At 42.9% G+C, this 15,763-nt stretch overlaps 1 protein-coding gene across 3 annotated transcripts in view; it reads left to right on the forward strand.

Moving 5' to 3' along the window:
- LOC139657310 (CMP-N-acetylneuraminate-beta-1,4-galactoside alpha-2,3-sialyltransferase-like) overlaps window positions 1–3,862 on the forward strand; it is a 35,765-nt gene extending 31,903 nt beyond the window's left edge. For all 3 annotated transcript variants that reach the window (XM_071535099.1, XM_071535100.1, XM_071535101.1), the window contains one exon: window positions 3,685–3,862. In XM_071535099.1, the coding sequence (XP_071391200.1) occupies window positions 3,685–3,789 (105 nt within the window). In that variant the 3' untranslated portion in view covers window positions 3,790–3,862. The remainder of the gene's footprint in view (window positions 1–3,684) is intronic.
- Window positions 3,863–15,763: the final 11,901 nt, after the last annotated feature.

Here is a 15,763-nt window from a genome sequence, read left to right on the forward strand (position 1 = left end):
TAAGATAACATACTCAGTTACTTAAAGTTTGGTTTTGTCAGCATTCAGAACAAGTTTCAAGGGGCATAAAGTATCTTGTACAGTGTTAATAGCAGCTTAGAGGTTATTAAAGACATACTTTGCAGTACAACAGTAAATTATCATATCATCTGCATACAGATTAAATTAGCATTTGACACATTTTGGCCTACATTATTAGCATAAATGGCAAATCAGAGAGGGCCAAGTACAGAGCCCTGTGGCATTCCTTTACAGACAGATAATATTTTTCAAGTGACATCATCAACTTGAGTGCACTCCACTAGTTTACAAACCACCGTACTGCTTGGGGCCAGCTTGAATTCTATACTGAGTAATCATTGTCTAGGAATGGTGTTTATCAACAGCAAATAATTTTCAATGACACATGAGCCATCCTTTTTATTGCTAAGAGTCTTTAACTACAACTAGAACAGGTGTTGGATGTTATGTATAGAAATAGATATAGAATAGAAATTAGGTGTAGAAACTATGGTTAAATGGCTAAAACATTTTGGCTTTGGCTGGTAAGTCTGACAATTCTACAAGCCACTTTGGCACATAGCCAGCTGGTCTTCAATCCATTCTTTCTATTTTAAAAATTAACGTGGCCACTAAAAAATTTATGTAGCTAGTTAAATTATGAGTCCTCTGGCCAATGGGGTCATTTGACAAAAAGTTAGTTTGATTTCTTCACTTGTGAGGTGTTAGTAGCATGGGTTTGAGGTCAGGCTGACCTAAGATACTCTCAGCTATGAACTTCCAGAGTTTAGGCTGATGAGTCATCCACTCCATCCACAGGTCAGCTGATTGTTGCCCTAGTATTTCCTGCTCTCTAGGCTTAAGGAAAGATACACCCACACAAAATTCACAGCCGCTAGTTTGCTCAAACTGTGTTAGCATTCCAACCAAGCCGTCCGCCAACATCCTTTTTGTTTAGTTTTCCACGTTTACGCTGCACAGGAGTTTACTCTGACCTTTCTCTCATTATTTAATATGCCTCTCAGGAATCTGGAAGGAATCTACCAAGTATGCTGACTTGCGTAATGGGATGTGTACTAAATCTCAAGTGTAGTCTGAGTCTGCGGGTACAGTTTCTGAGAGCGGCGCAACCGCAGGCACTACATCCAGTGTCTAACCTGCCATTCATTCCACTGCTTAAGTACACAGTATTCTCCACGCTCATAAATCACTCTCAGCCCAGTGACATTGAGGCAGAGTGGCTTGTCCATCGCTGACATGCGATCCCCCTCATCCCATCTCCGCAGACTACCTCCGACTTGTGTTTCAGTTCAAAGAGGCGCAGAGCTGTCTCCGTCCCACCGCCTGCCATGTATAATTGAGTCAGGGCAAGAAATTCACTCATTTTTATCGGGGCCTTTCTTTTGCCCACCTGGACTGATATTTTTGTGGTGGTGGGTCGCATTTTTTGGTCTAATTTAATAAACACTTGTTTAAAAAGAGACGCACACTTGCACAAAGAATGTTGCTACTGTTGGCATACACTAAGCTGGACTTCTTTTCAAGACTAGTTTTTCTTTTTATCTAGGAGCATTGTTTGCACTCTATGAACTTTAATGACCCAAGGCCATGTAAATTACCTAGCCTGAATCTGTGATTGTGTTCTTTATGTGACAGAACCACTGTAGAGCCACCTACCTTACACCTTGCTACCTCTGCTTTAATCACCTTCAGGTGGAGCGTTTTTTAATGATTCGTAAGACATTTCTGTGTAATTAGATAGTATACACTGGAGAATGACTGCAAGGATAGGAGAGATAGAGAGGGATGATATGCAACAGGTCATGAGTCATGAGGTTCAAACCTATACAACGTTGTGAGGAAATGGTAAGGCACCAGGTATCGTCTGCAGTCACCAGGGCAGCCAGCCTGCTCAGGTTATCACATTTCCCCAATAACACAATAAAAATGAGACAGTTAAATTTAACAAGGCAAAATTCAGCAAATACTGCATTTGTTGAAAAGTGCCCAAAATGCTGCATTGTTGGAGCAGATTATGGGATGATTAGAGTTAGAGAGATTGAATGGAGTTTGTCTAATCCATGCCCAGAGGATTCCCTTCCTATTGCACAGGGAAGTAAAGAGGAAAGAGTGCACTATCTCTTTCAACTCCCTCTGTCTCTGTCTTTATTTCTCTTTCCCTTTCATTCTTGATTTCTGTCTTTCTTTCATTCTTTCTCTCTCGTTTTTCCTTTCCATCTCTCTCTCTCTTCCTCCTTCTGTCCGTCAGTTGACTGTCCCTGCAGGCTCTGAACAAGAACCAACTGTGCCTGAGATACTGTAACTGCTCTCCTCAGAATAGAGCAGATAATTATCCTCTTGAAAGCTGAACGTTAGTGTCAGTTCCACAGTTCCACCCTAAAACGCAATTTGAAGCGGGACGTTTTCACTCGCTAACTCACACATTCTCAAACTTGTTCATTCTCCAACCCACTGCATTACTGCCATATGAATCATGACTGTCCAATCAAATCAGTTGCTGACTACTCATAGATCCACATTATCGTGTAGGTAAACAAGCACAGGTGTGCGAGAGTATGCCAAATCACCAGCTCATGTGAGTTGTGATTCATAAATCAGAGGAAACATGAGTGACTTGCCTGATAGGAGGGTGGGGAACACAACAAAAGACTGAAATGAACATTGAGACATTTACAATTTGGAATAATAAATTGGAGTTCTGTTTTAGGGTGGATTTACACTTTAAATGTGGAGTCTTAGCCACTTGTCATGACATTCAGCTCTTTGACAACAGCTCCATGTCTGAGAGGTGGAGGTAACAATCAGAGAGGCTGGTCCCCTGAATCATGCATGAATCATGAGTGTTGTTCTGAAGGAATTTCCTGAAGCGTGCAGTGTCACATCTCTTCCCACAAACATTTCTAATTTGCCAGTGAATTTCCCTTCTAGTTCATGAAGCCTTTAGAGTCATCTCCCTCTCTGATGCCACTTGGTTGTGCTTCAGTGGTTACCCACGTTGTTAAGTAGGGGAGGGCCACACGGAGAGCAAGCTCTTTTACAGCAACACCAATGATTTAGCAAGTAGACTACTTCAATACACAAATTAAGTATGTGATTGTCAAATAATAAAAGACTAATGAAATTAAAATTTTGTAATGACAAATAAAGCTGCTGCTTTCAATAAATCATTACCATTAATTTGACACATGAACAAGTGAGACCATCACCGAGGAGATTGGCAGCCTCTACCAGCTCTATACTGAATTTTACATTGTGTGATATCAGGTCTGATTTTTGTGAGCAATCTGATGGATTGCTTAGGGGAATTCAAATTTTGACTTTGCAAATAACAGAAAACAACAAAAAACAGGTTGGAAATACATTTACAATAGAAAGTTCAGAAACAAACAAAAAAATGCGTATTCATCAATTCATGCAACAGAAAAGACTTGGCCTCTCCCTGTCATCCCCTCTATTTTGGGACAGTGGGGAACACAATGTCCTCCAGCTTAACGGGCTGTTGACTCGGCGCCACTTTTATCTGACTGTCGTGCCTCTTGCCCTCGACTTGGCGAGAGTGTCATTTCGGGCCGAAAGGTGAAAGACGTGGTGAGCCTATTGCGCGTTATCTACCTAACTCTCCTCCTATCTTCTGTCTCCCCCCCCCCCCCCCCCCCCCTACAGTCGTGGACTCACAACATATCTAAAGAGAAGGAGTTCCTGGTCAAGCTCGTGAAGGCTGGCGTCATCCGGGACCTGACCGGCGGGATCTGCGGCGCGGGATGCTGACGGCCTCCGCGCCGCTCGGCCGGGTCTCGTCCCGCAGCGCTCCGCTCGGCTCGACCTGCTCCAGCACCTGACGGGCTTGAAGAAAGAAAACTAAGGGTCAGTAGGCCATTTCCCCCTCGCAGAGAGCAGCGTTGACAGTCGCCATCCGTCATGGACAATGCAGAGAGTCTGGTTTCCTCTGTCTATATATAAGGTTTATTTTTACAAGGAGAGACACAGCTCCAGTGACATATTGCAAGCACTTGTATCACAGTATTTAGCTAATGACGGCTAGTTATCAATACCCGTCCTTGTTGCCGGCTGCATTTCCGTGGGGGTGAGGTGCCCTTGCTCAGGGGTATGTCGGCAGTATTGGGGATCAAACCAGCAACCTTTGGACAAGGCCGCCCGCCTGATCAAGCTGCTCCTCTGACCTGCTGCAGACTGATAAGTCAAGAGGAGAAGAGGGTGAAGACGCTAGGTATAAATATTGAGCCTGTGCCAAGAATACCTCCAGAAGAAGTGTCCTTCTGCTCATGCATTTGAATGTAATCACCATCAGACAAAAGGTTCTTTTCACCTCTTATTTACTTCTTCTAGTTTCTGTGTGAAACCGGGCGCATGCTACACTCTCCCTACACTCTCCTTCCCTTAAAGGAACAATCCATAATACCATAATATATCAGCGGGGGTTCGCAAGTGTTGTTGATCAATGCCAGTCACTCCATCTTTTACCTCAATGCTGCTGAGATTTCAAGCTTTCTAAAAAAGCAGTCCGGTCTGTCCTCTCTGTCTTGGTGGAAATCCTCCACACCCCCAGGCATTTCAGTATACGTCCAGGCTCCGCCCCCTGAACCGCCCCCCCTTGGGTTCACAACTTCTTTCAGTTTCATTTGTGCATCCATGCAAGAACGTACCGCAATGAACCAATTGTTCCTTTAAGATGTTTGAAATTCACTTTGATCTCCTTCCTCTTTTCTACTCAATGCCAAGAATAGTAGCAGGACACCTCTTGATTTGTTTTAATGAATCCACTGATGCCTCCTCATTTTACTGTTTTATTGAATGATTTGTCTGTCACATTTCAGTCAGCCCTGCTAAAGGCTGGAATCTCAGGCCCACGGTCATCAATCATAATCTGTTATTATCAAGATCAATTTAATAACTGAGCTTTGTGATTTTATTTACCAAAATCAACTGCATTGTGACGTTTGTGTGTGTGCGGATGCGTTGCTTAATACACGCTGACCTGCACACTTTCTGCTCATCCAGCCGTCTTTGGTGAACTTCCTGCTGTTCAGATGCTCAAGCCAAAGTATTCATGTATTTATTGTAGGCCATGCACAAGAACACAGATTGTCAGGTTAATCTGACCAAAACAAATAAAGCTGATAATGATGCTGTATTTTTAACTCTTGTCTGTTGTTATTTAATGAGAAATGTTTGATGATGAAGAGAAAAATCATCAAATTTGGGTTTCCCCTCCTCTGAAAGTGACATTAGAAAAAAAATGAAGAAAAGCAATGGTTATGCGTACTTAAGTTCCAATGGTCAAAACTTAAATTTTATACTTGTATTCTTATTCTTATTTTAAAGGATAAGTTTGACAATTTTGTCTCTTATGTACCTGTAGTACTTGGACCCACAGAGAATATTGACTCTAGAGTCAGCTGTCAGCTGGCATATATTGACAATTGCATAGCACTGGCAGAGGCATGCCCTCTACTGAGTGCCATCTAGTTATAACTGTATTGGGATTGTCACAGGATCAAAAGCACAGTTTCATCAGATCCCGAGCCAAACTGTCCTGTTGTACACACTATCAGATCGTCTCAGCTGTGGCAACATTCTCCAGCTTAAGAGATGTGTTCCCTATTTCCTGAGTAGTTAGATATTTATGAGTGGATGGAGGTAAACATGGTGGTTGTGATGAGTCACTGTGTGCTGAGCCTCAGCAGGATATTAGTATGGGGAGGAGAGGGATGTTTACAGGTCAACTGTGTCAGTCTGGGTTGTCAGAAAAACTGCAAACACCTCAACATTTATCTTTACATTTAGCCTGTTATTTGTCTTCATCATACACTTTGCATATTATAGGGGGAAAAAACTAGAACTCAAGTGTCTTCATAGCGTTATATTAGTGTTTCTGCTTTGACGGAAGAGCACTAATAATCCCATTTATTGCTTAACTGAGATGCCAATGCTGTTACAGCCGTGGCCGTACCCCCAGAAGATTCCCTAGTGTTTCCTTGTGTTTCCCCTTCCCTGTGTTCCCAGTGCTCCCCTGTCTGTCTCTCTCTCTGTCTGTGTTTTGTTTGTGTGTGTGTTGGCGTGGGCGTGGTCTCCCTTCCTCGTTCTCCTGGCTCCCGGCTCTGCTCGTCCTGCACACCTGTCTGCGATTGGCTCATCACCTCTCCCAGTCTCCTCACCTGCCTCTCATCAGCTCATCAGCCTGCAGTATATCTACCCCGGCTCTTCAACCGTTCTTCGTCAGATTGTTGTTCCAACCTCAGTGGATCTTCACCCGCCTGCCTGTCTTCCTACTTGTCTCTCTGTCTGCCTGCTAGCAACCTCCTAGCCTCCAAGCTCCCCCCTGCCTGCCACGCTTCCCCTCATCCCACGCTCACGCTAAGCCCCGCTCCTCCTCACCATCACTCCCCCTTGCATCCTGTCTGTGTCCTACGTTTGGGTCCCACCTGTGTTCATAACAAATGCTGGAACTTCTTCACCACAATGTGACAAAGGCCTGGTGTAGAAGAATGATCTGATATGCAAACGTGATGGTATAGCTTTAACCTTAATCATGGAGCTCAGGTGTCACTATATTCATAAAGAAATAAAGAAATCAGAAGTTTGGTCCAAACATTTTTGCATCAGAGCCAGAGAGTAGCTGCAGAGCTCTGAAGGCTTGCTGCATTGCCTGTAGCAAGAGCAGCTCAATCATTTGATTTGCAAGTTAGGTCAGGTTAATATGCTGTTGTGACGGGGTTGCCCTGAAATTCCTGGCAATCTAAAGACTAGATTTCCATTCATGCAAAACACATGGAGTATGAAGTAGATGAATACAACGTCATGGAAAATTGCGGATGGTAAATCTGTTTAAAAGCCCAAGTCTTTAAATCACTTCAGGGTGTTAAGAAGCTATTTTTCCAAAAGGTTTGAGCCCACAGTGCATTCCCCCAGATGCTCATAGTGCTTATATCATCTCTAATTTGATCTGCAACCAAAGATATCATAAAATAGTTTCTAATATCTTAAACTATAGCGAAAGTTCAATCAGGAAGTCTAGTTTTCTTACGCACACACTGTCTAGTCTGAGAGATTTTCCCACGCTGTCAACTTCTCACTGTCAGCTGTCATTTCCTGCTTCTGCTATTGATAGTGTTTTGTGAGCAATTTTTTAATTGTATTTTAAAATATTGGTAGACAGGCAGCACAGTACATTGTAATATGGCAAAAAAAATCACTATACATTTAAGTCTACCATCCCTACTCACAGCATGCAATAGATGTATAAATAAGAAATATTGACATATTACCAACTTCAAGACAGGAAGAAAAAAAGACTATCAGCATATCATTTGTAGTTAAGATAGAGCCATTACTCAGAGTTTGTGACAATCAACAAATTGTCTCAACAAATTTGTGGTATTAAGACAGGGGTTTTCCATCTCCTTGTCAACATTCTTTTGGCAGTTGTCATACCAGCATGTCGTGAGTTTGATGACTCATCATTTGACAACATCATGTTTGGAAGACAGGGTATCGATGTTCCCGTCACTGCTGAGATGAACTAGGCTATTTGTTCCCAAAGAGTTGTTTTTCACCTCCGGGCACTCCCACATTTTCAGCATATACAGTGTGTGCCAATAACTTTTAAATCACTTTTTAATTGACATTGTTTCCTAGCGGTCAGATAAGTTTGTAAAGTATCAGTTGATGGTTCAAGTTCTTTGAGGTTGTTGGAATGTTATTCCATACGTTCAAGTTCAAGTTTGCTTATTTCTATAGCCCTTTATCACAAGCATGTCTCAAGCAAGCAAGCAAGTCAAAGAGGGATCCCCCACCACACTCTCTCCCAGCCTATGTCCACTTGGTCATTTTGGAGGCCAATATTCCATACTGTTGACCCATTAGAAGTTTCAATAATGGATGAGTGGAAAGACGTTGACCCCAAGGAACACCATAAGTTGATATTGCTGTTGCAGATAAAAAAAAATAAAGATGAACCAGGTAAATTGTACATATTCCTTCATTGCATTCTTGAAAGGACTGTAGACCCTCATCATTCATGATATCTTTAAAGGAATGTACTTCTGAATAATGTGCTTCTGCTGTTTACATTGAATCAGATCTGTCCACGCTTTCTGAGAACCAATCGTCATGCTGCTGCCAGAATTTAAAGGATAAGTTTGGTGATTTTGGACCTATATATAATTTGTACCCTGTAGAACTTGAACCCGCAGAGAATATAGACTCCAGAGTCAGCTGTCGTTTGAAACGGCACCTCAAGAAGGAGATTCCAGCTCCAAAGTTGAGGCCATCCGACTCTTCAAGAGGGAGATTCAACTCAAGAAATTAGGTTCCATCAGTCACTTGTAGGAAGTCTATCTCTAGACTCCATCAGGGGGAATTTATCAATTTCATGATGGGGTCTAATTGCCAAAGCCTTTCTGTAAATTCTAGACTCTTCTGTACCTTCATTCATGCAATAAACTCGTCATTCATCCTTCACTTTAGTCTCTAGTCCTGATTGAACTCTCAGAACACGCTGCTCTCCAGAATGACTCCTGTCTTTACATGCAGGGTTTCTTATTCTATAGGAATAGTTCACACAGTCTTCCCTACTGTACTGTACTGTATTTTACCCATAGTTCACCTCAGCTGACATTCTTCTGCTGTGAGTCACTGCTTCAAACATTATCTTCAAAAGAGATCACTGTAGTGTATTATTAAAATATTAAAATGTCCCCCAGGCAAAGTTCATTTTGGGATTATGTTTTACCTAGGTGCAGGGCCAACACATGGGTAAGAATAATAATAATAATAATGATATGAAGAAGAAGAAGGGTTTCAGTTATTTATTTTTGACTGTCTAGAAGATCAAACAGTAGAGCTTTTGCACACCTGTGTACAAGGTGACAGGTAGGAAGGAGGTGTTGTGTTATGTTATGTTAGGTTGGCCCACACATCTAATTGACACCAACCAATCAATCAAGTATACCAACAACATATACAAAACATACCAAAACGCACAAAAGGCCTACAATTATTTAAGGTGATCCATCCATCAACAACACTACCATGCGTAGAAAGTAGAAATACACTATCCAAACTTCGTTGGAGCCTGAAAACAGCCTGTCTCCAAGAGTTTGTCCCTAAACAAAAGGGGGGAATAAAGACAGAATTAGAGACAGATCATATAAACGGAAGAGTAAAATAGGAATAGGCAATGAAGCATGAACACCACATGTCGACGCACAAGTGATGACACGTTTTATGGGATTCTGAGGCCCTCAATAAAGATAGTCTAATTGCAAACTTAAGTACACAGTATGTGGAGCTCTTTCTTTCTTTACTACCTAGAATAATAAATAAAGCCCTTCCCTTCTCTTCCAGCCCTGATGATTTTTTGTCAACTTGTGTGGGTTGCAGCAAATTGTGCTATATCAGACAAACCCAAAACATACTGAGACAACCGAAAAAACATACTATATCCTAACCCAATAGTCTGGCAGTAGTGCTGGTAGCAGACATTTAGGAAGCGACAGTGTGGTTGTGTTGCATCTGCAGTAAATAGCAAACAGATTTAGAAAGTGTGTGAGATCACAGAGAGTTTTGCTGTGGACAGAAGGAGCAGGTGGCCACTATTTAAAGAGGATCCTTGACCTGGACATGCTCTCAGGCTGGGGAAGCGGGGGGGGTGGGGTGGGGGTGGGGGGGGTATTGGATGAGTGCACACAAACAGAAGCTCCTCATTACTATGTAGGTGGCCTCGAGATGACAACATGGGAATGGCTGAGGACACCGGGGGACAGCTTCCACATACCGGCAACAATGGCCAGACTGGCTTCGGTTGCAGACGGGGTTTTCATCCCGCTTGCTTCCTTTTCATGTGTGAAACCGGATCCCTGCGAATCGTCCCAGACCATCATTTTGTTTTAATTAAACCTTGAGCGGGAGGCAGGTTTTGCTCTGTTCTCCAGCAGAGTGTGGCTGTACAAGCTCAGGTTGCACTCCCCTTTATTCCCAGTGACACTGCATCTGCACTGGATAAGGCCACAACACACTCCCTAATAAAAACCTTGACTCAAAGATGGCAGGCGTGGGAGCTCTCGCAGATGGAAACCATGGCTCCGTGTTTCTCTGTGGATGCAGGGGAAATGACTATAGATTGGCATGTTAGTCATACAAATATTTCTAGAGGCAGAGCACCTCTGGATGAAAAAATAATGTCATTGGTTGACTTAAGTGTCAATGGGCAGAGCCAACAGTTTTTCTGGTTAATTAGTATTCACATGCTGGTGGGAAAGTCTGACGTCCGGGACTGCTGTTTAGCGTTGCATTCACGTGATTTTGTCACAAAGTCCTGCAGCTTAACAAGCTAACTGAATGAACTTCCTTTACAAAAATATTTGTTATCACAGTTAGTCTGGCTAGCTACAAATGCGTAATAAAGGTGCATGTCTATAGAAGTGTTTTCTTATTGCTAAAACTTTATTTTCCGCCATGTTGAGACAGTTAAAGGGTATCATTGCGTCATAACTCGGAAACTTGGGTGGCAAAATTTTCTGACTTCTGAAATTATTTTTTATGATAGCACATGAATACCCAATAAGTAATGTTAGACTGAAGCTCAGTGAAAAAGGCAAGAAAGGAGGAAGCTAATATGAAGCCTAGTGCTCTTGCTATTAACTGAAAAAATAGAATCTAGCCGTTAAGTTATCTATGTTAGCTAGTTAGCCTAGCTCCTTGTCCCAAGTACAGCATGAGAAGACTTACTGACAAGTGACCATCTCTCTCTCTTTCTCTCTCTCTCTCTCTCTCTCTCTCTCTCTCTCTCTCTCTCTCTCTCTCTCTCTCTCTCTCTCTCTCTCTCTCTCTCTCTCTCTCTCTCACACACACACACACACACACACACACACACACACACACACACACACACACACACATAGACAGTTGAGAGGGGACAGAGTGCAGATGGGAAGGCACTTGGATTCTATATGTTCAAACTCTCACTGCTGTTATATTTACTTTACGTGTTATATATGCTGTTAATTACTTTCTGCATCCATGAAATATCACAGCCTGATTTTCTACGGCTCATCAACTTCTCACAAGAAAAAGCCAACACTGCAACATGTAGCAGCATGTAAGTGACTTATGTGTTTCCCTAGTAATGCAAGATATCATGGAAATTAGAGATTACAATATAATAAATTATAATATATTCTTGGAGTAAAAAATCATCAGTCGTCCCCCATGAATGATGAAGTCCTTATCTGGGCCAGTCAGTAACAAATTATGTCATCTTGTTTTGACCTGTAATTGTAGTTTCCCCGTGGGCCAATCATTTACTGGAATGCAGCGGTGAGATGCATCATTTCCCCAAATTTTGTTATAATCGGATCAATGGTGTGTGAGATATTGCGTGTGGCACATGGATGAGCAAATGTAGTCAAGTCCAAATCAATTCAAAGACCAGGTACAGTCGAGTTTGAGTCAAGACCAGGTCCAAAGGGGGTCGAGACCAAGTCAAGACCAAGACCAGAGCAAATTGTGTCCTATTCAATTCCGAGGCCAAAACAGGCAATAAACAGTGTACATTCTTTCCAAATGTAAAATTAATAATTGAGACTTGAGGATCAAAAAGGTTGAGTCACTCAGTATCCAACAGTAGCCAAAACCAAGACAAGTCTGAGGCAACAAGACACAAGTCCAAGAGGTCAGAAAAGCAGTCTAGAGACCAGACTCAAGCACTACATCCCTGTCTTTCAATGCTTGTGCGTTTATTGAACTATCCCTCTTTTGGCTCAAGGCCGTCGTTCAAGTAATAAATGTGAGGATACCTTGTCCTGATACCGATTATGAAAGAAAACAGGTACCAGGTCAATGAAACTCAATGGTCAGATTCTTATGCTGCAGATCAGTGCTTGATGGTACTGTCCTGGGTGCAGGAATGTGAACCTGGGTGGACATAAGGACAGGGACTGGATGCTGCCACCAGCAGGAGCCTGGGAGAACCATGCATGGCCACCCAGGAAACTGGTGACCCCATGTCACCCTCCACACTCCTAACAGACCCCACGGGGCCAATGGAGCCCATGACAAAAGGTCAGCTTGAATGGAGCAACATTATGGTATCAGGTCCTTCGTAGCTATTGTGAGACTCCTTGATGCCTAGACAGAAGTTTGCTCACTGAGACAGAGAGAGAGAGATCCGTTGAAGTACTGGGAGGTATGGCATGAACACCGCTGGGGGCTTGACCTCAGGGCATAAGCTGATTGCAGGGTAATGTTCAGGTTTCAGTGCATGCACTGATAATCAGGGTTATTTTGACAAGATGCTTCTTTCTGTGCCTGCCTGCTCTGCGGTAACGTCGAGTTTCCCTGCCAGTTTCCCTGCCAGATGTAATTGGCCATGACTAAAGACGCCAAAGTGTGGTTTGGCATTGGTCTCGTATTGCTCCGTCAGACATCCAGTTTGCTCTATAAAAACACAGGCGTATCTGCTGCTTCGGCTTTTTTGCGATAAAGCATTCTCTTCGAGGCAGATGTAAGTGGTAGCTTACCAAAACGACATCAAATAATTCCCTCCGTTGTGATACGAGGTCAGGTCACGGTTTGTGCAGCCTCTCCTGGGATCCCATTTCCTCCGTATTATTCATCCCACACTAACAGTCAATGAACAGTGTGTTTTTGCAGCTGATTTCTATACGCCTGAAAATACATCATACTGACAGGGGCCAAATTGAGTTTAAATGAGTATTGAAATAAAATTATTTCAGCCATCAATTCCTTTTTTGAAGGGTTAAGTCATCATTTCTTTTGAGTGGAAAAGTTAATTATATCCTTTGGGAAGTTCAGAAGACAGGACTGATGATTTACTGCTCTGTGTTGATCTATAGGAATATAATCAGGTTCAGGCGGATAAACTTGTACAGTAGGAGTAGGGAGGCCCGAAGCAAAGTTGAGTCTTGCTATGGAAGCACCAGCGGTTGAAAGGAACTCATCAAAAGTGGATTTTGGAACATGCACATGTTTCTTGAAACGAACTATGCTCTCGAGTATTTAAAGCTGCATTAAGCAAGATTTTTATGTAAAAAATACACCTGTCTTGGGTAATGAAGTCCTCAAAATTCAAACAGTTACCTCTCACTGCCACTTGGAGCCACCAACTTGTGAAGTTCCCTAGTAGAGCTTTAATTATTTTAAGGATTTGCACCTTAGCCAACTGAGCCGCTTTGAGCTAATGCAGCAGCTACTTGACCGCAACGTTTCGGTCGTCTGTCCACCTCTAGGTAGCAGTGGATCTCTGAGCAGGTGGGCAGTGTTTTCTCAGCGGCCAGGCAGAGTGGACTCTGTGTGGGTCCCGTTTACTCCCCGCTGTGGGTCATGGCCCGGACATGCGAAGGGGGCGGAGGACCGGGGGGACCCCTGCTGGAGCCGCCCTTTAATCGTTTCCCCGAGAGCAGAGGGTCAAGCGGAGCCTCGATCCAGCCTCTTCTCCAGAGTGTGACCTCGCCAGGCAAGTGTGTGACCTGCATGCGTGCTGCGTTTCCTGGTTCTGGTCTCCTGGTTTCTTATTGTGCTGTGCTCTCTAAGTGGATGTCCATACATATAGACCGATAAAGGTGTCGTGTCATGATCTACAACCTTCAACACGATAGAGTCAGACTGGCTGGTTCATCTCACACACATATACATATAGTCACTCAATCTTTACATTATACAATATTAAGTCAATATACATTAACTTAGTGTCATGTTTGTTTATTTATATAGCCCTTTATCACAAGTATGTCTCAAAGGGCTTCACATATCATCATATACATGTGCTTACTATACAGAGAAGAGTCTTAAATTTCTATTTTTAAATCTTTTAAATACTACTTATACTTTTTATGTTACATATATACTTATATACTATTTCTAAAAGAGACCTATTCCCCACATGTACATTTTTTATAGTAGGTTTTATTATTTTGTGTTGTGTTATGTTCACCTAAGCAACCCACCAAGTCAAATTGTGTATATGTGCAGGCATACTTACTTACAAATTCTGACACCAAAAAAACATTGATTTTACATTTATCCAGAGTGACTTACAATGACTGCAACAATACAACATGCTTCAATTCCTAGATCGCCATCATGACAGACGACTAAACATCAGGAGTGCAAAGGTCAGATGGAGCCGTTATGATATTCCTATAACGATTATATGAGAGCCAAGTGCTGAAAAGAAATAGTATAAAAGCTAAAAGGTCTTTTCAGAGCAATTGGAGTGGAGAGAGTGGGGAAATCCTTCAGCGAGGAGAACGTGATGTGAGTTATTTCTTGAAACGTTTTCGGTCTGTGACAGAAGATGGAAGTGGCTGCTTCCACCATTGGGGAAGTTCAACAGTGAAGAGTTAAGGGGGTTGTTGTTGTTGTTGTTGTTTTTACAAGTTTCCTTCAGAGACTTATCCGTGGCAGGTTGTTTGTCCTGTGGAGCGGATGCGGCTCACTGAACAGGTTAGCCATGAATAAATGTGCGACTTCGGCGGTTGCGACCCGGGTCACTCCTCAGTGCCCCTGTGAGCTCCTGTCTCCTGCCCTGTTGCCCCTGCCAGGCCTCTACCTACCCCCCTCCCCCAACACCGCCCCTCGCCCCACCACCCCCCACACCCCTCACCCATCAGACAGCCTTTCAAGCCGAGAGGGACCCTGGTCGGCGGAGGGTGGCAGGGTCAAGCTCCAGCAGCAGCCAGTGAGCCGTTGCTGCCCATAGAAGGAGCTGCAGCCTTCAGAGGGGTTTAATCTTGTGTTTGGCTGCTGGAGATGCTGTGTGCGTGTCTCTGTGTGTGTGTGTGTGTGTGTGTGTTGGGTGTATGGGGGGGGGGGGGGGTTGGTATTGTGATCCTGACTGGAGAGCCACAATCAGGAACAGGGTTTAAAAGGCTGGTCGGGGAGTTTAGCTTGAGTCCCGGCCAATCTTGATAAACTCGCACAGGATTGAGGTTGCACACCAGCGCTCGCTTGCTTATGGGAAATTTGTTCCTGAAAGTGAACGCTCTTTTATTGCAGTGCTTTGGGCCTGTTTGCTTTCTCCCTGATTTATCATTTAAAGGAGCGTCACAGTGGTTTGAGCGACTTCAGAAGTAAAGATACTGAGGTCAGATGTTATCGCACTCCTGAGTGGTTGTGCAAAGTTCTGAAAGTTTCATCATTATAGCTTCTGGAGAGGTATACATGCCTAAACCCTAAGCTGATTTCCAGTGTCAGAGGGCACAAGTGACATTTTTAATTTTGCTGATTTTTCAGTGACAATTGTTTGAAGTTGACAAGTGTTGATTGGAGAGTTGTTTGTCCACTCATGATGTGGCTCTGGGGCAAACTGTTCAAAACTATCTGTGATGGGTGTGAACTGATAAAAACACCATAGTGTTGATTTATACACTCAGAGTTAAATTAACACTTGTGTGGCCAAACTCCCTGAATCTAATATCCATCTCAACCCCCAAATCCCCTCATATAAATAGGAATTTCTGGGGATAAAGTGGAGCAATGATTGATGAATTAGGAGATAGTATTACATCAATGTGATAAATTATTAGACATAGGTCACCAAACTATCAGCTTAGAGGAAATCCTGATGCTCCACTGATGTCTTTTTTTTTTTTTTCCCCAAATAAATTTCTGGTGATTTTTTTTTTTTTGCTATATCTTTGCTCTTCATTATAATGATCAAGATCAAATCTGACTCATTTAGACTTGGGGCATGGAGAGTGCC

Source organism: Centroberyx affinis, unplaced genomic scaffold, assembly GCF_046629955.1.
Source record: "Centroberyx affinis isolate AG114_WGS23_722 - 3 ecotype Tasmania unplaced genomic scaffold, CSIRO-AGI_Caff_v1 ptg002663l_1, whole genome shotgun sequence".
In the NCBI taxonomy this organism is placed as follows: Eukaryota; Metazoa; Chordata; class Actinopteri; order Beryciformes; family Berycidae; genus Centroberyx; species Centroberyx affinis.